Below are 25,137 nucleotides of genomic sequence, written 5' to 3' on the forward strand. Positions count from 1 at the left end.
TCAAAATCATCCAAAAAAGTGAGAAAGTACACTCATGTCCATCTTAAACTATGTCTGAAGTTTCTCCATAATCACAATCACATTTTGTCATACAGTAGATCCATCATTACCTTATAAATCACACTGTCAATGTGGAAATATTGACAAAAATCATACTAATTAAAACATACTGTAATAAAAAAAAAAACTTTTAATGTAGAAACTGTTTCAAAATGTGAAAGTGGAATTTTTAGTGTTGAACACAGATCAATACACAAAATGGAACGTCCTGGTGTGGTTACAGTAAATATACACACCCTTGGAACGCTTCTTGGCCAGTTAAATTAGTTGACTGGACCTAACTGTTGTATTAAGATGGAATAGATTTTATCTTCTAAAGGGGCAATACAAATAGTTTTTATTGCGAGATAAACATCTTCATTCTAACATCATCCAAAGAGTACATATGCTTTTACCAAAAATAAATAAATAAATAAATAAATAATAATAATAATAATAATAATAATAATAATAATAATAATAATAATAATAATGAATACATAAATAAATTTCCTTTTTTAAAAGGCAAATTGCGAGCAATCAGCTGCATAGCAAAAAACTGACAATGTTATATCTGTTGATCCTAACCACCTGAAGTGTCTTGCCTTAAGAACCAATCGCATGCATTATCCATGTTTTACGTTGATTATAAAGTATATTGTTATTGCACGCGTCCATCGCTGCTTTAAAGCACGTGGTTACTTCAAAGCGAAATCCAGCTGCTGCAGCGGTGTAGTGGCGTCTATATTTGGAAACAGTCGTAATACGCGTCGCCCTAACCGGTACAAACTGGTTTGGTAGGGGGATGACATTATCGAGATAGAAGCCGTTTGTCTAGGGACAAATGAACTCCCTCCTAACAGGAATATATCTAGAAATTAGAGGATATCCATAAAATGACTGCCGGCTTTTTATTGAGCTTCCCCACAAATGAGCAGACTACCAGGCTACTACTGATCCTGGATCAGCAATATTTGTGACTGTAGGCACATTTGCTAGATTTTTTCAAGCGCATCGTAATATGTCGAATTGTCGTATTTGCTATAATATAGGCTACAACCTGTAATGAATCGAGCTTGCGCCAAAATATGCCAAATTTACGGATCGATTGTCTTTGCTGAAGGTCACCGAGTGCTTTTAGTGAACTCAGGTAAGCTGGCTGTGTGGGAAGGAGAGAGAAATACAAATGCGCGACCCTGGTGACTCTCCTTGAAGTTTGTGAGGATGAGAAGAGAAGAGCAGGAGAGAGGAAGAGTAAAAGACTGGCGGGAGAAGGCGGAACAAACCGGTGCCCGGATACACGCTATAACCGCTCTCCCGCACTGCAGATTAACTCTTGACTCGCCGAGGATGCTCAGTATTGGTAAGTAAAAAAAGACCCATCACATACTCGGTTTTACATCTGTGCTTGTGGACAGGTGTGTCTTTTCCGCGTAGCGTTATTTGCTACTGAGAGTTCAGGTAGACGCAAAGCGGCCGGAGTACATATGTGTACACCGGGTTACGGATTATTGTAGAGGTGAGAGGACTAGCAGCCTACAGCTCAATCTGCTTTCAATTTGACTCTTAATGTCAGGCATATTATACAATACTCTAAACTGCAATCTGTCCGGACTTCATCAAGCGCTAAATCCTCAGGACCATGCGGTCCACTTCAGCACCAGCGTTTGGACAGCTCCTGTTTCGTCAATCAAAGCGTCACGCGCTATCTGGTCATCATTCTCATTCCAACTCATTTCCTGTATTTCATATGGGGACAGTAAATGTTCCAGCGTGACAGTATTGCTCTGAACAACACATCTTTAAGTTTACAAATATTAGCGCTTATGAGACTATTCATTTTAGTAAAGCTATAATAACGCTTGCTAATAACTAATGTTTATTAATAACCTAAATGAACAGGACTAAACTTCCGTGACTGTAATTCTCTCTAATATCTCAATAAAAAAAAGTTACTAATGCCTACAATGGCTAAGTGACAAAACCAGACCAGGAATGTAGTACAGTAATTTATGGAGAGGTTTCTTTGGTAATTATAAAACATTTTTAAAAACAGTGCTGTCCCTGATGCTGTGTGTGTATGATATGTACCCTCTGACTTAAAATAAGTTCATATGTGTAAGTGTATCAAAAAAAACACACACTCTGAAATCATAGCAATTTGGAAGATAGATAAAAGCTGTGATAGAGTTTTGCATGTTCCTTTTCTCTCTCTCTGTTTTGTTGTGTGTTGTATAAGTTTCCGCCAGGTTCTCCAGTTTCATCCCACCTCCCACACATGCCAGTCAGTGGATTGTCTATGTTAAGTTGTGCACACACATGATGGATCCTGCCTTGCACCCAGTGATCTACTGAATCCACTGTGCCAGATAAAGATATCCTGCCAGCTAAAATGTTTCCTGCAGATGAATGAAGAAACTGTGAAAAGTAATTTAAAGTTAGCAATAGGGAGGTCAGTTTACACAAATGGCATGAAATCTGAAGAGATTACCAAAGCATTCTTCAATAGCATTAAATTAAAATGTTATTAAAGAATGTTTTCAGTCTTAAAAATAATGACTAATGTAAGTTATGTTTAACTAGTAGATAGGTACGGTATAATTTAAGGTATTTGAAATTAGTCTTTATGTAAGTCAAAGATCATATTCATATTAAATTCAATCTATCAAATTTCAATCCCTTAACTGTATTTTTAAATGGTAGTTTAATGTACACATAACCTAAATTGAAAACACTGCAAACCTGTGCAACTTTAACTCAGAAACTAATGTAATTTGTCAGCAACAAACATGGAAAACTACCTGCCCCTATGTATTCCTCACCTATTACAGTAATAAACATTTCAATAGCTCCAGGGTCCCTTGTTTGATGCTGAGCTCAGGTTAATACCTCATGCGGTGCTTCCACCTTCCTCTCTCTGCTATGCTAATTTGGTCCTGTTCAAGATTCAAGATTCAAGAAGCTTTATTGTCATTTCAACCACATATAGCTGACGCAGTACATAGTGAAATGAAACAACATTTCTCCAGGACCTGGTGCTACATAAACATACAACAACAACGAGTTCAACACAAAAAAACACCACCACAGAGCTAGGACAGAGGTTTGTCTTAGCCACGTAAAGTGCACAGTGTGCAGCTAGGTGTGTATGTGTACTTGGTGCTCTGTAATGAACTGGCCTCCCATTCATGTCCAGTTTTCCAGGGATATACTCTGGATCCTCTGTGACCAGGATAAAGCAGTTAAATAAATCTGACTGATTGAATAAACATTAAAAAGAATCGTAGGGTTTGAATTAGGGAGACTATTTTGCCATTGGTCATCAAATTAATTTATATCTGGACACACACAATAACACCTTGGTATAGTTATACCTTTCTTCTATATTTCTTAGAAGACAAATTTTCTTTTTATTCTCTCTTACCATTTAATCTATGTGTCTTTTTCCAGGTGTAATGTGAGGTGAGGACAACCTAAAAGTAAACCCAGACTCACACTGGATTTTATGCCATTCTACATGGATTAAGCACAGCATTGAACATGCATCAGGAGCAGGATATTTGACCAATACAATGGTTCTACTGTGACTGTTTCCATCTAATAATACACAGCCCTCATATAACATCGCCCTTTACATTGTGATGGACAAGAACTTTTAGCCAATAAGGTGGCAAGTTTGAGGGTGAACTGGTCAACTGTTCAACCAGGTGCATCGTGGATTTAGCTGTGGGCTTGCTCCAGTTGCCGGATGCAGAACCTCTTTGAGCAGAACTTAGACATGGCCACCGCTCTGCTTGCAGGGGAAAAGCTGAAGGAGTTGATCCTGCCGGGTTCCACGCAGGATGAGAAGGGTGGTGCACTAGCTGGACTCATGGTGCAGCTCAAATTGGAGCTGCCCTTTGATCGAGTTGTCACCATAGGAACGGTCATCATCCCTATCTTATTAGTCACTCTGGTCTTTACACGGAACTTTGCAGGTTGGTGCTTTGAGCACATTTCGAGTTGAGGGTGATGTCAGCCTGGCACTGCAATGTAGTACACAGTTTGGATTTAACTGAATATGAATAAATTATTTAAAATGAATAAGTGTTAATACAGATACAGATGTAAACTGGTACTAGGATTCTGACACCCACTACAAAAGAAGTGGAGGTTTTTCATTTCAGCGTACAGATATGAAGTTATCAGTACAAAGAAAGAACATAAAGGGGAACACACCCAGTATTTACCAGGTCCTTAGTAACTGCCTGATCACAGTCATGGTGGTTTAAATTAGGGTAAGTAGATTTTTTGTGGGGTAAGTAGCACCAAATAAATTTATAAGAAATGTTGAAGGCAGGTACACACAAAAATAATAAAAAAAATAAACATTTGTATGCATCATACTTAAATCATACATAAATCAAATTATATAGCTGAGGACGTGTCAGAGCTAGAATTTACAGCCTATTCTGAGAGTGCTGACCTTCGCTTCTAGTTTAGGCCATGCCCACTTCAGGTTTAAATCCAAATACTATTATTCAAGACTCAAGGTTCAAACTTTATTTTTCACAAATGAAGAATACACTCAAAGAGTTACTCAGGTAAACTGAGTATCAGGGCCTCTTTGTAGTGAAAATTTTGGTAGCAGGTTTCTTATCTGTGCAACACATTATAAGATAAACATAGATGTACAGCAAATACAGTATATACATATTGTAGGCCACAGAATAGGCCATATATGGCAAGAGTAGTGTGCAAAATTTAAAATAAAGAATTCGAATAAATGACATATTGATAGAGAAGAAGGTGCTCATACACACTCCCTTCATTACAGAATATACCAACTTAGCATGGCACTATCATGTGGTCCTCATTTATTTGTTGCAGTCTTAACAAGATATGCTCATTTGATAGTACAAAATAATATATAATTGAAGAAAATATGTATATTTGTTTTTTAAAAAAAAGACTTCTTTTCTAGACAAATACAAGATACACTATTTTTTATAACTTTTGAAAGAGTCTGAGGTTGTATAGTGGGTAGTGCAATCAGTGCAAGTTGTGTAACATGTGCATGTTGTGTATAATGAGCATGTTCTTCCTTATTTAGAGATAGATACATTGTCATAGTGTTACCCCAAGTACAGTACATACTGAACTCCAAACACTTGTATTTCTATCACATGGAATTGAACTACATTTTTTTACATGATCATATTCATTAATATTCACAGCTTTACTGTGTTTCACCTGATTGGGGAACCTGCTGGCCAGCATCAGAGGGGTTAAGTGCGCAGTGCTGATTTTTGAGTGTTAGAAATCAGCAACGAGATTTAAAAAATGGGGAGGGTGCAAGAGAGGGAGCAAGAGAGTGTGTAAAGAATGTGAGGAAGAGCACAGCAGAAATAGGGACTTTAAGCTAAATGCTGAGTCAGTTTGACTGCATAGCAGTAGAAACCTGCTGTGAGGTAGCACAGAGGCATGAGAAGAGCGTAATGGGACTGGGGATAGATTATTAAATAATCTGAATAGACCTTTGTAATAGGATAAGATGGCTCATACAATTGCGGAGATTGAAATGTTCTGAATTTATAATAATGCATAGGTGTCTGAAATTTTAGACCTGAAGTAAAATGGCAGGTAAAGAAATTACTATACTGGAACCATATACTCTATACACTTGCACCCACAGGAAAATGTTAATGTACAAATCATTTCGCATCTATTACATCAGAATTGCTAGTATTCCAAATGTCAGGATTGGCTTTCGGATGATCTGCAGCACAATTTAACTACAAGTAACTGATGACACAGGATTCTCAGACTGACACAGGATTATTCTGTTAGGATATGTTTGTCAAAGTTGGCGTACAAATCACCTTGTGAACGGATACATTCATAAAAGCTGCTTCTAATGCCTTTTTTCTCATATGATTCTGTTTCAGAGGAGTCAATATACTGTTACACGCCACACAATTTCACACGTGACCAGGCCCTCTATGCTAGAGGTTACTGCTGGACAGAGCTGCGTGATGCTATTCCTGGCATCGATCCTGACCTCCGACCCTCTCTGTTTGAGCATAAGTTTCTGCCCTATGCTCTGCTAGCATTTGCTGGCATCATGTATATTCCAGCACTAGGCTGGGAGTTCCTTGCATCCACACGCCTTACCTCTGAACTCAACTTTCTCCTACAAGAGATTGACAACTGCTACCACCGTGCTGCTGAGGGGAGAGCCCCCAAAATTGAGAAACAGATCCAGTCCAAAGGGCCTGGGATCAGTGAACGTGAGCGACGAGAAATCATTGAGAATGCTGAGAAGGAGAAAAGCCCAGAGCAGAATCTTTTCGAAAAATATCTAGAGCGGCGGGGGCAAAGTAACTTTTTAGCCAAGCTTTATCTAGCCAGACATTTAGCCATCATCTGTCTCAGTTCCATTCCCATCACCTACCTGAGCGCATACTATCATCGGCAACGGCAAAATGAGTTCACATGCATGCTCGGTGAGCCGCCTGACATCAGCAGCATACCTGAGCTGCGCCTCAGTGTGAACTGCAAACTGCCAGCCGTGCAGCTCCAGCGCATTATGGCTGCTGTAGACATTGCACTGCTCTGCACCATGAACCTCATCATTTTAGTTAATCTACTGCATCTGTTTGTAGTACGCAAGTCCAACTTTGTATTCGACAAGTTGCACAAAGTCGGCATCAAGACTCGGCGGCGTTGGCAGAAGTCTCAGTTTTGTGATATTAATATTCTCGCCATGTTTTGTAATGAAAACAGGGACCACATCAAGTCTCTGAACAGGCTGGACTTCATCACCAATGAAAGTGACCTCATGTATGACAATGTGGTGCGACAGCTTTTAGCTGCATTAGCTCAGTCCAACCATGATGCCACACCGACCGTTAGAGACTCTGGAATTCAGACAGTTGACCCCAGCATGGATCCGTCTGTTCTGGGAGTTGGAGAAATGGGAGTAGAGACAGTTATCAAAAGACCACGGAAAAAGATCAAGTGGATCCCTACATCTAACCCTCTGCCACAGCCATTTAAAGTAAGCTAACATGATTCTGTTTATACCCTGCCAAGGCATGCCTCTGACCAAAAATGTGATTTAATTATTCACCCAGAAGATGTATTGCACTGGATACCTCTAAGAAAATTAATTATGTTGTTTTTCGCTGTTCTAGTAAAAGGACAGATTGCATCACCTTAATATTATGCAGATATTATTTTAATGGTAATGCTCCTGCTTAATTTGCAAGTTTTATTGTAAGCATTTTTGTACTGCAGATCAAGTGCAGCACTAATCAGAAACACTTTATCAGAAAAGCTTTCCATTACAACGCATAAGCTTAGTCAAAAAAATCATGCTAGAATTTTTTGTTTGTCCAGATCTCACTGAATTAATTACTCTAACATTCTGAGCCAATATCCATATTTCTGCCTTGATTATTACTAGTAAACTGTTTGCTAAATATTCAAGTTCAATATTTATGTTTTTTGTTTGGAGTTAAATTTTCTTTCGTTTGAATGCTTATCCAGGAACCTCTAACTCTGACCCGTTTGGAGAACAGCATGAAAGCAGAAAAACCTAAACCTGTGCGAAGGAAAACAGTATCTGATACCATCATTGCTCCTATACTGGACACCAAGAGCACACAACATCCTCCTAAAGGTAAATCACAAGCAATTAGATAACACCCGACAGGAGAGTGATTATAATAATGATAGTTTAAAGACAGAACATCTTAAAAAAGACACTTAATTGAACAGTTTCTACTTACAACCCTTTAAAACAAGGTAATTCATATGATGGTTTAATTTAATTGAATTCAATTTAGTGTTATTTGTATAATAATAACACTGATAATGTATATTAATTAATTTATTTGTACAGTGGCCATAAAGCAGCTTTATAGAAATGTATAAATCCAGGATATAAATTTTGCATTTTGAAGTTATTGTTAGTGGGTGGGATATATTAGGCAGCAAGTGAACATTTTGTCCTCAGAGTAGATGTGTTAGAAGCAGGAAAAATGGGCAAGCGTAAGGATTTGAGTGAGTTTGACAATGGCCAAATAGTGATGGCTAGACAACTGGATCAGTGCAGCTTCAAAACTGCAGCTCTTGTGGGGTGTTCCCGGTCTGCAGTGGTCAGTATCTATCAAAAGTGTCCATGGAGGTCCCACCTCACAACTTACAGGACTTAAAGGATCTGTTTACATCTTGGTGCCAGATACCACAGCACACCTTCAGGGATCTAGTGGAGTCCATGCCTTGATGGGTCAGGGCTGTTTTGGCAGCAAAAGTGGGACCAACACAATATTAGGCAGGTGGTCATAATTTTATGCTCCACTAAGAGTTCTAGATGTGACTTTTTTTATCACACTGTGAGATATTAGTATTAGATAACTAAACTAATTTTAATCTTGTTTGTCATCACTTCTGAAAACTGCAGAAGCTAACAACGGGACAGAGAAGAAGCACAATCGTAATTTCTCCCTGGATGTCCATCCATACATGTCAACCATCCAAAAGCCTAAATCAGAAATGAATAATCCACAGCCCCCAGCTACTGACCATCCTCTGGACACTACGTACATAGAGGGCACACACACTGTAGTCCATGTCTCCTCAACGCTCACTGGTAATTTTATTCTTAATTATGTAAAGAATAAAACGTGATAAAGCTGCGTTCACACATACAGGGTCACTGCAAGTCGTTGAACTATGAAGTCTCTAAGAGGTATTCCAACTATAATATAGGTTGCCATAGTAATAACAATTATCAGTGGGTGGTGCAACTAGCCACGAGTGTATATATGCATCTTATCATACAGGATGGAGGAAAAGCAGTGTGTGTCAGTCATGTTTGCTTACTGTCTTACTGAATCCCATTGGTTGTCACTGCATCAAGTTGCTCTATATTTCCATAAAGTTCAACTTTTCTCAACTTTGTTGTGTCATTGGACACCCCCACATCTAATCGCCAACGGTAGCTGTCGCACATGTCACCAGAAGACACAATCCCTGACTGAAAATGAATGTCCTCTGGTTGTTTTGACACTAAGAGTCACTGTACGTGTGAATGCAGCATAAGGCATGCTGTTAAGAAAATAATTGAAGGAGTGCGGCCCAACCTAATCGGGTTGATTATTATCTAATAATTGAATGTTTGTGTTGTGTTCATAATTCTTAATTATTGAGTGTAATTGAGTGTTTTGCTCCTCGCATACAAGAGAATATTTCAATAATTACAGTTTTCTATTCATTAAATAATGACACATAAACTTTGTTTATAGTTATGGAATTTCTTTCTCTCTCCCTCTCTCTCTCTCTCTCTCTCTCTGTCTCTGTTTAAGTTGTTTCTGTAGAATGTGAACAAGCACATTATTACCTATAAACCTTGCACACATCACTATTGTCCCTGTTGTTGCTTTTATAGAAAATTAATCAACGCCTTCTGACAATTAGCCTTAGAGCATTTAAAAACACTGTTGAGTAAAAGTGCATAGCATCAGGGTTACATAATCCACTCATCTGAACACTATTCTATTTATTAGAAATTAGATTAACCTTTGATTTTAAGTCTGTCATTGGTGGTTGTTCATAAAAAATGCAGTGGCAAAGAGTGTAGGACTAAGGTTGTGTACATATAAAGCTATTATTAATATTTTTCCTTTTGGCTTCACTCTCTTCTTAACCCTTTCAGAAAAGCATGACCCTCCACCTCAATCCACCACCAGTGCATTTTCCACCGTGACCCTAACCACCACCTCTTACATGAATGGAGGAACAACTAGTTTGCCTTCTTCAGAATCACCCAAAACCAATGAGCCTCTCAAAGCAAACCCAGAGCCTGTGAGTCAGCCTGCAGCCTACAGCTGTAACCCTTCACATCCTCTGCTCAGCATCCACCACACTCTCTATGAGGAGGAGGAAGAGCAAGGCCACAGGGACAAATTGGTGGAAAGACCTGGTGAGCTCATCGCTGCCGGAGAGTGCTGAAGACGCGCACAAAAAGACAAGCACATATTCACACCTCTCATTGTTTGACCTTGGCACCAAGCCATAGAAGGGTAAAATTGTTTCTAACCACCTCACATGGAGCAGCAACCACACTGTTTCACCTACTGTGCCCTAGGTGGACATGGTGAGGTCAGCAATTCATACTGTCCACCAGAGACATTAAAATGATTGCACATACAGGTATTTAGAAAACATCTTTCTTTGCTAGTAGACAACCAGTTACTGTATAATGAAACATATCACTCAAGAGGTCATTTCCCGGACTAAGTACAAACACTGGTGCTCACTTGAACGGAATGTTTCCCTCTGACATTCCAAAGCTAAGGATGGGTTACATCAATTAACATTAATATAAGAAACATGTTGTGCTTTAGACACCTCAGTGTACACATCTTTACATCCAAAACACAACTTTTCAAGTGATTTTATCCTACTGATATATTGTTCTGTGGATTTCAGCAGGTATCCAATGCAATATAGCATATTTATTCCTTAAATTATGCAAATGCACACAATCCTTGTTGCAATAATATGCATATTTAGAATATCCATCCTGTATATACAAACCATATAGATATGTCTCATTATTTAAATCATGTGATTCTTCAGCCAGAGGATGACTGATGTTTGTCATAGTGTGGTTCATAAATTCAGATACTAATAGTGAGTATTCTCAGTAACACCAAATGAATTCATTTTGGGAAATGGGTACTATTACATATCATATGACACAACAGCAAATACAGCACCTTTATGTAATGTAATATAGGCATTTAAATGCCTGGAGTTGTACAGGAAAACTGCAGCCTCTCCAGCAGAAGCACCAGCTGACCTTTCATTACCTTTAGGGATAAATGTCACATTGACACACTCAAAATCCACCTCTTCCCCTGGCACACAGCTCATATTCCCTATTGAAAAGAAACAAAAAAACACTGATCTTTTTTTTTCATAAGCCACTACATTATGAAGTACATCTGTAATTACCAATGACACCTCACTCCAGCATTTCCACAAGGCCAGTGCAACATTTTAATTGCAACTCTGGCGAGAACTCAGTAGTACCAAAACGCACAGAGACACTTTTAATCTGTATTCTTATTACATGTTTGAATGTTGTCTGAAAAACTGTAAGACTTCATATAATGTTATAATGTTGTATTTAGAATAGCTAGACAAAGATATATGAAAATTAAGCTGCCAGTCCCTCATGAGCAGTCAATAGTCCATGGACATCCATTCAGCACCTTTGTGTGTCTTTGTGTTTAATATTTATCAAACGAAGAAATATTGGAATTATACTGAAGCACACTACTGAGTGAGGCATATTAGTCTCAGTACTGTCAATGATATATAGTCAGGTCCATAAATATTCGGACATCAGCCAAGTCATTGTTTTTTTTTTTTAGCTGTCTACCACACTATATAAGAGTTAGAGAATAAACTAGAATAGTAGAATAAACCACTGAATAAGAGCTTACTTTGCAGACTTTCAGCTTTAATTTAATGATTTACTCTTTTTGTCTTTTAAGAGACCAAAAGTAATTGGAAAAATTTACATCAAATACAAAATTGTCTACTAAATTTATATCTGGTAGACATCATATAAACAGATAATGGTCATCTTCCTTAATGGTGATCTGCCTGATTTCTACTGCAGCTGGCTTCAGTTTCTGCTTGTTCTTATGTGTTTTGCGTTCAGTAGGTGAAATGTTTGCTCAGTTGGATTCAGGTCAGGTGATTGACATCATTTCATTTCTGTGCCTTTTTTCTTCAAAGTATGCTTCAAGTCATTGTCAATCATCAGTGTGAAGCAGCGTCCAGTGGATTTGGGAACATTTGGCTGAATCTGAGCAGATAGCTTTATACACTTTAGAATTCATCCTGCTGCTGCGGTCAAATTATCAATAAATACAATTCAACCAGTTCCACTGCTAGACACTATTCTTCAGCATTCTTCAGATCACGAGTAATTCCTTCCCTTCTACACACTTTTCCCTTCCATCATCCTGGAACAAACTAAAATCTGATCTTTCTGCTTTTTGCGGCTTACCAATGGTTTAACTCTGGTGAAGACTTCTCTTGATTGTTGACTTTGACACAGGTATTGAGGTCCTGAGTTCACATTTAAGAATTCCACATCTAATCTTAATATTTTTCTGATGGGTTTGTTTTGAATTTTCAGTCTAACCATGGTTTGCTTTACTGGCACTGAAGGCTCTTTGAACTTCATATTTAGAGTTAACAGCAACAGATCGAGATCTTTTATCTGCTTATCTGTAAGTGAAAATAATTAAGGGGTTAATAGACACTTGGCCATGGGACAGCTGAGCAGCCAATTGTCCAATTACCGTTGGTCACTTAAAGAGGAGAAGATCAGATAAAATGTGCTGTAATTCCTACACCATTGACCTGATTTAGTTGTTCAAATTATAGCTGAAAGTATGTGCTTTAGCTAAAATCACAAGACATATGTCAGTGTCTAATTATTTATGGATCTGACTTTTTTGGGTGAAGTCTGACTTGAATGTGGCAACATTGTGTCATCTTTTTAGCACCTATAGATCTTAGAGAACCTGAGTTTTGCTACTGATCATAGTTTGCCGGTTTTGAGCTGGTAATATTAGAAGCAAAACCAAGTTTAAAGTGAAATGTATGCTGCATGATATGTTGACCATGTTCAGTTACATTAATCGGATATATGATGGCTAAAAATCAGATAGATTGTCTTGTACAAGTCTGCCCATTACCTTATTGAAATTAAGCCCACAGACACACTGTGTTTACGGTATAAACTGTAGTTAGAATGGGTATAATTGTTGTTTTGCTGATCTGTGGTACTTCTGCTTTACCTACACTAATTAGAATAGTGTAGCTAGAGATGAATTGGGTCACTTTGATGGAATAGGTTATCACAGAGAAATGTTCTGAATGTAGCTATGTAGTCGCAGAGTTAACATTTAAAAAAAAAATAAAAATTAACCAAACATGATTGACTCTTGATTGCTTCTCTCAGGCCTAACCAACCAAGACTGTAGGATTGTATAACCTAAACAGAGAGCTTATTTTAGTGGCACACACCCAGGGTTAAGATCTAATATCTAATCAAAAGCTTGACAATCAAACTATTAGTACACACACACACACACACACACACACTTGTTGTCTGTCTGTTCGTTTGTGTAATTTGTAATTTGCAGAAAATTGCCTGCAAAGAATATCTACTTTATTTTCTGGCCCAAAGGCAAATTAAACCAGCAACCCAGTTCACATTTATTTCAAACATCTCTTTCACATGTGTCTTCTCAGTCACTGCTGATGGTGTATTTTTTCACCAGTAGTTTACAATGTCTCTACAAAATATATTAATTCCAACATGTTAAAAATGAAATGCAACATGAATATTTAACAGCAATCTATAACCACAGAAAAAAGTGGTGTAGTCATGGATCTTTATATAACAACAACAACATATTAATGGTAAGGTTAAAATAAATGTTCATTATGCCACACATCACAATGCCTTGGGTAATAAATTATTAATGCTACAACATGCAGAAATATTTGAGAAATAAAAAGAACCAGTTATTTCTCATTTGTTATGGGTTTATACACATTATTGTCATTGATTTTCAGTTTATTGCTAATTATTCCATGTGTTTAATGTTGTAATTACTGAATGACACTTAAACTGAAACTTAAAGATACATTATCTTTCGGGCTGCATGAAAGAAAAATTTCTGAAAATGATTGACACAAAGATGCACAAGCAACTGGTTGTGTTAAATATGTTTCAATGTTAACAAGCAAGACCACACCCACTCACATTAAAATATGGGTCCTGGAGGTTTACAGGGATTTCAACCCTGTGAAATATTTTATGACAATTCCACTGCTTATTTGAGCGTGGTTAATATCACATTCTAACAGTGTAGCTGATTATACACTATATTGCCAAAAGTTTTGGGACACCCCTCCAAATCATTGAATTCAGGTGTTGTTTTTCAGGGGTTGGGCTTGGTCCCTTAGTTCTAGTGAAATGAAATCTTAATGCTTCAGCATATCAAGACATTTTGGACAATTTCATGCTCCCAACTTTGTGGGAACAGTTTGGAGATGACCCCTTCCTGTTCCAACATGACTGCGCACCAGCGCCCAAAGCACTGGATGAGCGAGTTTAGTGTGGAGGAACTTGACTGGCCTGCACAGTCCTGACCTCAACCCAATAGAACTCCTTTGGGATGAATTAGAGTGGAGACTGTGAGCCAGACCTTCTCGTCAACATCAGTGCATGACCTCACAAATGCGCTTCTAGAGGAATGGTCAAAAATTCCCATAAACATACTCCTAAACCTTGTGGAAAACCTTCCCAGAAAAGTTGATGCTATAATAGCTGCAAAGGGCAGGCCAACTCCATATGAAATTCATGTGCATGTAAAGGCAGACATCCCAGTTTTGGAATGGCTCTACTCTACTCCAATTCACCACAAAGGTGTTCTATTGGGTTGAGGTCAGGACTCTGTGCAGGCCAGTCAAGTTCCTCCACACACAACTCATCCATGTCTTTATGGACCTTGCTTTGTGCACTGGTGCACAGTCATGTTGGAACAGGAAGGGGTCATCCCCAAACTGTTCACATAAAGTTGAGAGCAACAGATCTTCCTTCACTGGTCTAACCCCCGAAAAACAACACCTGAATTCAATGATTTGGAGGGATGTCCCAAAACATTTGCAAACATACTGTATGTGCACAATTAAACTTTGTGCAATAATTGCACTATAAGGATTGCTTATCATTATGATTCAATAATTCATCTATACATGTTCCTGATATAAACCTCTAAACTATCATAAGATAATGTATTAGTTTTTACTTAATTGTAACTGGGGCAGACTGTGGATTACTGTCTGTGCTGAGTTTCTTGCACATTTTCACAGAGGTTTTCCCCCGTTCCCTCGCATCTCCCCAGAACATGCTGGTAGATTGAGAGGCTACACTAAATTACCCCTTGATGTGAATTAATGCATGTGTAAATGGACTGTCATTCCATCTATAGTGTATTCCCACCTTTTACCCAATGTTCCCAGTATACCCGGTGTATGCTCTGGATCTACTGCTTTGGATACAATGCTTAATGAGAGTGTAATTATGAGTGTGAAAGAGTTAGACTAATTCAAAATGGCAATAATAATTCAGAAACTCATGGGTATGTTGGCAGTATGTTATCAAGAGGAGACCTGTTAATATTAATAATAACTTTATTTACGCCTCAGTGTTTACAGGTTTGCATGTTCACCGTGACTCACATTGAGTTTTACCTGAGTTTAACTTCTTTTAAATGATTTAGAAAGAAGTTTTATGAATGTTCTCCAGGAAATCATTTAGTAAATCTGAATTATGAAGACTACAATTCCCAGAAATCATTCAATGGGCGGAACCTAAGACCTGTCTGTCGTAAGTTTAGTCGTTTCTCTTTTGTTGTGGGTTTTATTCACATTATTGTCACGTTTTGCAGTTCATTAATACTTTCTTGTTGGTGATCTTGTCATTTATGGATTAGGCGAAGTGAAAAACTTTGCGTTAACTCTGGGGCTGTCTGATTTAGCTGGACTGGATAGCTAGCACCTTTACCAGAAAGCTGGCCGAATCTCCTCGCTAGTTACAGCTGCTATGTCAGCACGCTAGTTGGATTATCTCCAAATAAAAGTGTTTGAACCGAGCAGCATGCCGACAGTAATGAAGTACGGTGACAAACACGTGTAAATACTCCCCCAAAAATGAAAGCCCAAATGATTTGGAGTGAACTGAACTGTTAGTGATATCACAAGTTAGCTTGCATCACCTAAAAGCTATCTAAGCTAGCCTAGTTAGTTAGCTGAAGCTAATGAGCTCCTGTTTTTGTGTATGCAAGCTAAAAGAAAGGTCAGGTAGCCAAATCTCTGGAATCGCTGGAATATCTACTCTTTTCTTGTTTTTCCAAAATTTTGCCTGATAGTGTGTTCAGAAAACGTCACGTTTGTGTTAACCAGCTAAGTTCATTCTCAGCCTTAGTGTTTCGGTGCAGTCTGACATAGACTGGTTGTAACTGACGTTAGCAAACAACGAAATACATGCTTGTGGATTTTTATACAAGCAGGAAGACGTGACGAGTTGTTAAACTAGACGTTTTTCATATTATATTGTAAGATTTAATTCGCTGTTGCAGATTATGGAGCCGAGTTTGAGTAACGTGTTTCCGAAATGAACACACACTCGTACTGAATCAACCTTGGTATCTCAAATGGCTCTAATCCTCCCTTGGTAATTGTACTACATAGTGCATGATCTTATACCTATTGCACACTAGCTAGTGCACCTTAAGTCAAACAGTAAGTGATTTGGAATTTAGCCATGGCAAAACGCATACGTGGTCCTAGGGCTCCAGATGGTAGGTTTATGATAAGACACTGCTAGCTATACGCTGCTCCCTGTTGCTCAGATAATCTTCATAAAGATATGATTTAGACATGCTTTGTAACTTGCTGACTTTTTTTTGTTAGATAGCTGAGGATTAATTTTATTTGACGTCGCCCCATGGACCAGGACAATAATTCAGAGGTAAGACTGAAGGGACGTAAAGTGGTCTATTTAAAGGGAACAGAGATGGGACGTCCATAGGCTAGTTTGGCTTTAGTCCAATGTCCATTTTATATATATATATATATATATATATATATATATATATATATATATATATATATATATATACATACATACATACATATACATATATATATATATATATATATATATATATATATATATATATATCAAGCAAAACGTTATGAGCAGTGACAGGTGAAGTGAATAACACTGTGGGTGGGATATATTAGGCAGCAAGTGAACATTTTGTCCTCAGAGTTGATGTGTGATGTGTTAGAAACAGGAAAAATGGGCAAGCGTAAGGATTTGAGCAAGTTTGATGAAGGGCCAAATTGTGATGGCTAGACGACTGGATCAGAGCATTTCCAAAACTGCAGCTCTTGTGGTTGTGTTCCCGTTCTGCAATGGTCAGTATCTATCAAAAGTGGTCCAAGGAATGAACATTGGTGAACCAGTGACAGGATAATGGACCGCCAAGGCTCATTGATGCACGTGGGGACAGAAGACTGTGTGGTTCGATCCAACAGATGAGCTACTATTGCTCAAATTGCTGACGAAGTTAATGCTGGTTCTGATAGAAAGGTGTCAGAATACACAGTTCATTAACATTTCTGGGATATGGCATATGCTCTTATCCAGAGCAACTTACAATTTTTCTCATTTAATACAACTGAGCAGTTCAGGGTTAAGTACCTTGGTCAGGGGCCCAGCAGTGACAGCTTGGTGGACCTAGGAATCACTAATAATTACTACACTAATTACTAATTCCTAAGCTACCACATCCCCAACACAATATTAGGTAGGTGGTCATAATGGTCTGTGATCAGGCAAACAAAGCTGTGTCCAGTATGCCTAAATATATTTTAAAATTCCACAGTACAGCACTGTTTAGTGATTTGACTATGTTGGTGTTGAAGTGCTGTTAAAGGTTTATAACTTAAGGCCTCTGAAGTAGAATGTCAAATTATCTTCATTTCATACATTAAACAAACCTAAATTACACCATGTGTTTTAGGAGAGCTGTAATGTTGCAACTCTTGTCCATTTGAAAAGAAAGATATAATCATCCTGATGTCTTTCTTCTTTGAATATAGGAGGAATCTGTTGGTATATCAGAGGATGATGCACAGCAACGTTATTCACGTGAACTTTGTGAGTTTTTGCTATTTTACTAAACAACTAAGTTTACAAACTACTATGGAAAGCACTTGTCCAGGCCAAACACACAATTAATATTTGACTGCTGGTGCATGTACTAGAAACTGATGTCTTCTCACTCTCTTTTTCTCCCCCCCTCTCTCTGTAGCGGACATGGAAGCAGTTGAAGTGTTATGGCAGATGCGGGCTCAGCGGAGGCAGACCAACCCTGACCTGCCTAACACTGTGACTCGGCTCACTACACCAGAGGGCAGTGTGGTCTACCTGGTGGGCACGGCTCACTTCAGTGACAGCAGTAAGAAAGATGTAACTACGGTGAGGATCTTAAAGCCACTTGAAGTGTAGTGAAGCTAGTCTGCTCTAAGAGTAATTCTTTGCTGTATGTTTAATCAGACAGACTGTAATATTCTTTTTAAGAATTGTTTTAATAATTAAGTGGATTGAATATAGTTTATTAAACTTTTATTATAAGAGCACTCCACTGTAGCACATGACTAAGAAATTGGACTGCAGCCAGTCTACTAGATTCTTGTTTGTTATTGAAACAATGGACATTATAAGGGTATAAATCAGTGTAGTTAGTCTTTACAATAGTGCTTTTCATTAAGGCAGTTTGAATAATGTAGTGCCATATAAAATGAATAGCATTTAGTTTTTAATAAATGTTTTTAAAGAAACTGCTGCATTATTCAACATTGACATTATTCACAATAAACTGAATCCGTTAATCACATTGATTGACAAGCATCCAAGTGAATATGATCACTATATGAGTTTTTGGCACAGTGTAAAGATATAGAGCCAGTATAGCTGTGAGAAAGTTAACATGTTTTGGCTACAGTATGAGAGTCAGACTGCAGATGCTGCTTGTTTTATATTTTGTGGTTAATATATCAGGTTGAATGGACAAGAATCCCCTTTACATTCAAGTGGATTAAGATAAATGCACACCCTGCAGGCACAATAATGTTAATAAAGCAAGGTTTACTGTATTAGTCAATGTAATTGTTGTTGTTGTTCTTTCGGGTGCTTCCTGTTCGGGGTCGCCACAGTGGATTATTTGGTACATATGTTTCAATTTGGCACAGGTTTTATGCCGAATGCCCTTACTTTACTGGTGCAACCCTCCCATTTTATCTGGGCTTGGGACCGGCACTGAGAGTAAACTTTTTAGTGGCTAGGTTGGCTCCCTGCCCAGGAATCGAACCCGGGCCATGGCAATGAGAGAACGTGACCCTGCATATTTGTCAATGTAAATATGTTGCACTTTTTAGTTTTTACATTTATTTAAATAGTGTTTATTACAAACACAGTGTAATGCTGTATAATTGCTATTTTGATTATCACATGGTAGAGAATGTATGCACGGTTTAAACATTCAGAGGTTGCCTGTTTTGAGAAAAAGAAAATTATATATTGGGAGTCAGTAAAGGTGAGCCATGCTCAGCACTCTGACTCATTGAAAAGTCATCATTATTAATGGTTCATACTCTTTATTACTTCTGTATATTGCCTTATTTCTTTTTGAAACAGTAATTCAGGTCAGAAGGGTTTTGAAGGACTTGCTTGATTTCAGTAATTGCCAGAGGCATTCAAGATACACCTCACCTTCCAGTGAATCTAAACAAACTCAACTGTGACGTAGTAATTTTTCAGCTGTGTAGAATTTCTCACCAGCAAATTTGTCCATTACAATGTTTTCATGTTCAAGAAGCTGCCACGCTTCAGATTGGTACAGGGACACGGCTCATTTTGTACCAGCTCTCAGCGATATTTTCTCTGTCCCCCATGGCAGTCATGGCCTTCCCATTCCCTGCTGCAGGAAACTCTTACAGAAGGGTTTTAAACATCAAATCCATTACACATTTATTAAATTGTGTATTGTGCTTGTTTATTTATTTTAGACAATCCGTGCAGTGCAGCCGGATGTCGTGGTGGTGGAGCTGTGCCAGTATAGAGTGTCCATGTTAAAAATGGACGAAAAGACGCTGCTCAAGGAGGCCAAGGACATCAACCTGGAGAAAGTCCAGCAGGCCATCAAACAGGTAAGCTATACAGCAGACATTGGTGTCCTGTGATTCATAACATGTCTCTCATTTGCATTCACTCCCTCTTTACTCTGTATTGCTTCATCAGAATGGCGTGATGTCAGGCCTCATGCAGATTCTGCTGCTAAAAGTCTCTGCTCACATTACTGAGCAGCTGGGCATGGCGCCTGGAGGAGAGTTTAGAGAAGCCTTCAAAGAGGTTGATTTAGACACACTTTCCACACAGTCATAACTCATTCACACAGTATAATATTGTGATATTTTATTCTGTCCGGTTTTGTTTGTTTGTAAGCTTGCAATCTGGCACACAAATCAAAGCAAAAAAAAATCTCTTCCCTTTCCCGCAGGCAGGTAAAGTCCCTTTCTGTAAGTTTCACCTTGGGGACAGGCCAATCCCAGTGACGTTCAAACGTGCCATTGCTGCTCTGAGCTTGTGGCAGAAAGCTCGGCTTGCCTGGGGCCTTTGCTTCCTGTCTGACCCCATCAGGTACTTGCAGCACATCATCACTCCTACCTCCTATTCTCCAGCCTGCATATAGACATTCCGTGGTTAAATATCTTTATTTGTGATTAATGAGATTCTCTCTATCTTTCTTATGTAATTTTGTTTATGAGAACATTGAACCTTTAGTGCCTTTGGCAAAGTTTCTGTTCACATTTGAAGTCACTGTGTGAGGTGTGTATGCTTGTGTGCTCGTCAGTAAAGAGGATGTAGAAAAGTGCAAACAGAAGGATCTGCTGGAACAGACAATGTCAGAGATGATTGGCGAGTTTCCCGCATTGCACCGCACCATTGTTGCAGAGCGAGACATCTACCTCACCCACACACTCAGACAGGCTGCTCGCTGTGTCGAGGCGCCACCTAATGGCCAGAGTGAGTACTGCATCTGCCATCATATGACCGTACCTCTTCATGTTAAAGGGTAGTTGGGGGCTTGTCGTTTAGCTCACAAAGCACGTTCTTTATTCAGAAAATTAACATTTAATCCAGTCCCTACAATATTTTGCAGTATGAAAAACTCAGCAATATTTTGAGGAGCTTGGAATATTTAAAAATTACCGCAGATTTGATTTGGGCAAAACCCGTCATGTTATGTCATCAGACTGTCACAGAAAGATATCACGTGTGTCTTCACTGGTAGTAGCTTAAAAGGAGAATTCTGTGCTTGCAATTTCAACAAAACACATAGTTTTCTACAAAACGGCACAAATAACTCTGCAGTTGCATCCCTTGGTATTATTGATCTGGATTTCTGGATTTAACTCAAGCAATTCTAGTAGTCTGTTAAATATTTAAGAACGTAATAGTAAATTTAATTTTGCCGATGATGGGTTGTGATTTATGCCACTGCAACAAAATTTAAAAATCGCAGACCACTACTCTTAACATCTCATGAACCCATGACTTTGACAGCGATGCTCAGGCAATTTTTGGACTTTAATGGTGATTAAGATATTTGATGTTGCTCCTGCATTTTTGACTGTCATAAGTTTTGAAATAAATTTTCTTTGGTCTAGAGCAAATTAATAATCTTCAGTAATAGCAATAATCTTAGTTGGTTGTCATGTATATCTGTTCATACTGATAATACTTTTCAGCTTGTACACTGTGTTACAAACTGTGTTATAAAGTATCTTTATAGTAAAGTACCTGTTGCATATTTTCACAGAAGTGCCTGCTGTGGTGGTGGGAGTGGTTGGAATGGGCCATGTTCCAGGAATTGAGAAAAACTGGGACAAAGAGCTTAATATTCAGGAGATCATGAGGTATGTTTGTGTATTTTTAGTTCTGTCAAATCTTTTCCATTTTTATTGCATTTTAATATCACTTGCCTTTCGTGATATCTTTCCCGCAGTGTGGCGCCACCGTCTCGATTCGGCTGGGTGTTGCGTACTGTGTTGAAAGGGGCCTTGCTTGGTGTTCTGGGATATGCCTGTTACCGTGCTGGAGGGTATGTGGGGAGGGTGTTTCTCTCCCTACCTGCTGTCCGATTGCTGGAGAATATAAGACCGCCCCCTGCCTGACCTAGAGCTTCAACAAAGACTTAAATAAACAGTTACGCTAAACACCAATTGCCTTAAGATGACAGACCGGGCAGATAAGAGGGTGTGATATGGCTCATACTCTTAAAACGAAACTGGATTTTTGGAACGGAGGAACTTGAAGCAGCCCTCAGTAATCTCCCCGTCTTAAACTCTGTGCTCCTGCGAACATGGAGCTGTACTGCCAAAAAACTCGGACAGTAACCCCCCCCCATCCCAATTTTCTTACACTTCAATACACGACAGTACTATTTCAGTACAACATATCTACCCCTCTCGGGTTGTGTTCATATTTTAAGTTATGCTGTGGAAAGACAAAAGTGTGAAATTACTGAATGCCTTGGAATTGTCTATTCTATCTATATGTTTTCATTTAGCTCCATTAGCAGGGGCACATATTGAATATGCAACATAAAACCCCAATGTTCTATAGTTTAGGAGAGATTGTACATTAATTATAATAATGTGTTAGTGCTGACATAAGCACATGAATGATGCAGCAAATTTTCCATTTCTGCTGTTTGTACCAATTTAATAATTTTATTGAGTACAAAGTAAAAGTAAATACACATTTAATACTGTAACATGATTTGTACCAAAGCATGCCTTATTTTTTTCTTTAAAAAAAAAAAGGTTCAACATATAGTGAGAGAAGACTCTCAATATTTATGCATCTGCTGTAAATGCCGTTTCTTTAAATGTAGGATGTTTGGTCTGGGGGAACATCGCCTCCTATAGGTTATGCAAATAATTTTCACAGACGCAGTAATGACAATTCCGAGAATCTGCCCTTTTTTATACGTCATCTGTTTCTATTTTCATGGGGGAATGCATCCTGCAGTGATGATAAAGCATGACTATACTAAAGAACTAGTCTAGACCTCTGTGTGGAGATGGGCTGAGGCTGTGAGTACTGAAGCACTACTTCTGCACTACCTGTAGTTCTCCTTACAGTGTGGGGTTAAACCAAAAGAGGGTGGTGTTCAAGCTTGAGATGAAGTTAAGCCCATGTCATCTGACAAGTGCCTCCCAACATGTTACTTGAAAAAGGGCTAACAAAGGAGCTGACCAGATTGATTTGATCAATGTCCATCAAATCCTAATAAATATGTGGTATTTAATCTTAAGTAATCTGTTTAATGGATGATCTTGATTGCAGTCAATCTGCTTGAGCCTTTTGTACTGTAATATTTCTTGACTTGCAGGCATCTGACAAGTAAACAATTTTACTCTTGTGATGCCATTGGGCATAAATCACCTCCCCCTATGAGCTTGTGAAAATTGTGTAGTGTACCAGCCTAAAATTTAAACAAGCTTAATTGGGATTTTTAGCAATTGATTTACACAATTTAGTCATCTCACTCCACAGTTTACTCCGATTACTCCAATTCTCACTTGCCAGCCAGCTCTCCCTATCATACAACATACAAAAGACTAACCCATGCTCTCTCTGAGACCCGTAAAGATAACTACTGCATATTTTAATACTGCTGCTCATGCTTCATCATAGGGCAGTGTTAACACTAGAGCAAAATAATATTTGCATTTTTCCAGATACATCACAAATGCCCATAATTGGTCTGTGATTGTAAGGAAGTGAGTTTTGTTTTGTTTTTTCTTTTTTGGGGGCAATGTTTGAATATCTTGTTGATAGGGCAAATGTGGTTAGTTGAATTCAGTGGGGGGAAATACGTATGCAAGGCACTGAATAGTGCACAAAAGACAAAGGTTATCTTCATCTAAATCTAAAATACTTTCAAACTTTGCTGATATCATTTTCTGCCTTATTTAACGTACCTTGGTATCATTAATGTAGCAGTATTAGAACATTATTCACCAATGATCTAAAGACATCAATAACAATAATAATATTAATAATAATAAAAAAGCAATATTACTCACAAATGTGCTTAAAGTTAACTTTTATTTTATTTGAATGAAATCGCCCTCCAGCACGTAAAAAATCTAATTTGGATCCCTTTCAGGGAGGCAAATAATATGCAGCATATGTCTGTGATTTAATGTGTCTGGGTCGATTCATTACCAGTATTCACTGTATTATATGAGTGGATAGTAACAGGGATGTGAATTGTTGCATTTTGTTAATAAGTCCAATGCCCGAAAAGAACAACTTTATGCCCGAATCCCCACAATAAAATAGACTTTTTAAACTATGGGCTTTTGTTTCTTGTTTGTTACATTTTTCTTCTCAAGTTCAGGAATTGTTTGTAAGGACTGTGCTGTTCAAGGAGCAGAAACTGGTCCAGTGTTTTAGAGCTCCAGTTTTGACTAATCTTGACTAATGCAACTTTAACCTGAACAGTGTACACTATATTGCCAAAAGTTTTGGGACACCCCTCTAGATCATTGAATTCAGGTGTTGTTCTTTGCGGGTTGGGCTTGACCCCTTAGTTCCGGTGAAAGGAAATTTTAATGCTTCAGCATACCAAGACATTTTGGACAATTTCATGCTTCCAACTTTATGGGAAGAGTTTCCTGTTCCAACATGACTGCACACCAGTGCACAAAGCAAGGTCCATTAATTCATGGATGAGCGAGTTTGGTGTAGAGGAACTTGACTGGCCTGCACACAGTCCTGACCTCAACCCGACAGAACACCTTTGGGGTGAATTAGAGCGGAGACTGTGAGCCAGGCCAAAACTGGGACGTCTGCCTTTACATGCACATGAATTTAATTATGGAGTTAGCCCGCCCATTGCAGGTACAACAGCTTCAACTCTTCTGGGAAGGCTTTCCATAAGGTGTAGGTGTGTGTTTATTGGAATTTTTGACAATTCCTCTAAAAGAAGCGCATTTGTGAGGTCAGGCACTGATGTTCAATGAGAAGGCCTGGCTCACAGTCTCCTCTCTAATTCATCCCAAAGATGTTCTATCAGGTTGAGGTCAGGACTGCTTTGTGCACTGGTGTACAGTCATGTTGGAACAGGAAGGGGTCATCCCCAAACTGTTCCCACAAAACTGGAAGCATGAAATTGTCCAAAATGTCTTGGTATGCTGAAGCATTAGGGGCTAAGACCAACCCCTGAAAAACAACACCTGAATTCAATGATTTGGAGGGGTGTCCTAAAATTAGTGAATAGTGAATTATTAAAAAATAAACTTAAACATCTCTTTACTAAAGGCTAAGGCTAAATTGAGCACGGTGCCCACGTTTCCTACTTTTTACCA

The 25,137-nt window shown here is 38.5% G+C and overlaps 2 protein-coding genes across 4 annotated transcripts; both read left to right on the forward strand.

Moving 5' to 3' along the window:
* Nucleotides 1-609: 609 nt before the first annotated feature.
* Nucleotides 610-13,045, forward strand: panx2 (pannexin 2). Of its 2 annotated transcripts, XM_058387124.1 has the most exons (7): nucleotides 610-1,402; nucleotides 3,490-4,016; nucleotides 5,967-7,078; nucleotides 7,570-7,702; nucleotides 8,264-8,356; nucleotides 8,486-8,674; nucleotides 9,740-13,045. In XM_058387124.1, exons 2-7 carry the CDS (start codon nucleotides 3,788-3,790, stop codon nucleotides 10,033-10,035), a joined length of 2,052 nt encoding a protein of 683 aa, XP_058243107.1. In that variant the 5' UTR covers nucleotides 610-1,402; nucleotides 3,490-3,787; the 3' UTR covers nucleotides 10,036-13,045. The 2 variants fall into 2 exon arrangements, with proteins under 2 accessions (XP_058243107.1, XP_058243108.1); XM_058387125.1 differs by lacking the exon at nucleotides 8,264-8,356 and having other exon boundaries at nucleotides 614-1,402.
* A 2,417-nt stretch (nucleotides 13,046-15,462) lies between these two features.
* Nucleotides 15,463-24,122, forward strand: trabd (TraB domain containing). 2 transcript variants are annotated; one of them, XM_058388307.1, is made up of 10 exons: nucleotides 15,463-15,511; nucleotides 16,597-16,654; nucleotides 17,794-17,851; nucleotides 18,006-18,172; nucleotides 19,762-19,902; nucleotides 19,994-20,104; nucleotides 20,253-20,392; nucleotides 20,607-20,779; nucleotides 21,576-21,672; nucleotides 21,762-24,122. In XM_058388307.1, the coding sequence occupies exons 2-10, from the start codon at nucleotides 16,631-16,633 to the stop codon at nucleotides 21,928-21,930; spliced, it is 1,080 nt and encodes a 359-aa protein (XP_058244290.1). In that variant the 5' UTR covers nucleotides 15,463-15,511; nucleotides 16,597-16,630; the 3' UTR covers nucleotides 21,931-24,122. The 2 variants fall into 2 exon arrangements, with proteins under 2 accessions (XP_058244290.1, XP_058244291.1); XM_058388308.1 differs by lacking the exon at nucleotides 15,463-15,511 and adding an exon at nucleotides 15,565-16,484.
* The last annotated feature ends 1,015 nt before the right edge of the window (nucleotides 24,123-25,137 follow it).

The sequence above is a fragment of the Hemibagrus wyckioides genome, linkage group LG04, assembly GCF_019097595.1.
Source record: "Hemibagrus wyckioides isolate EC202008001 linkage group LG04, SWU_Hwy_1.0, whole genome shotgun sequence".
Lineage (NCBI taxonomy): Eukaryota > Metazoa > Chordata > Actinopteri > Siluriformes > Bagridae > Hemibagrus > Hemibagrus wyckioides.

Coding starts and splice junctions, on each gene's coding strand:
- panx2 (XM_058387124.1), top strand. CDS start 3,788: ATGCAGAACCTCTTTGAGCAGAACTTAGACATGGCCACCGCTCTGCTT. Junction 8,357..8,485: donor TGGGACCAACACAATATTAG/GCAGGTGGTCAT, acceptor TGAAAACTGCAG/AAGCTAACAACGGGACAGAG. Junction 8,675..9,739: donor TGTCTCCTCAACGCTCACTG/GTAATTTTATTC, acceptor TAACCCTTTCAG/AAAAGCATGACCCTCCACCT.
- trabd (XM_058388307.1), top strand. CDS start 16,631: ATGGACCAGGACAATAATTCAGAG. Junction 20,105..20,252: donor TTAGAGAAGCCTTCAAAGAG/GTTGATTTAGAC, acceptor CCTTTCCCGCAG/GCAGGTAAAGTCCCTTTCTG. Junction 20,780..21,575: donor GGCGCCACCTAATGGCCAGA/GTGAGTACTGCA, acceptor ATATTTTCACAG/AAGTGCCTGCTGTGGTGGTG.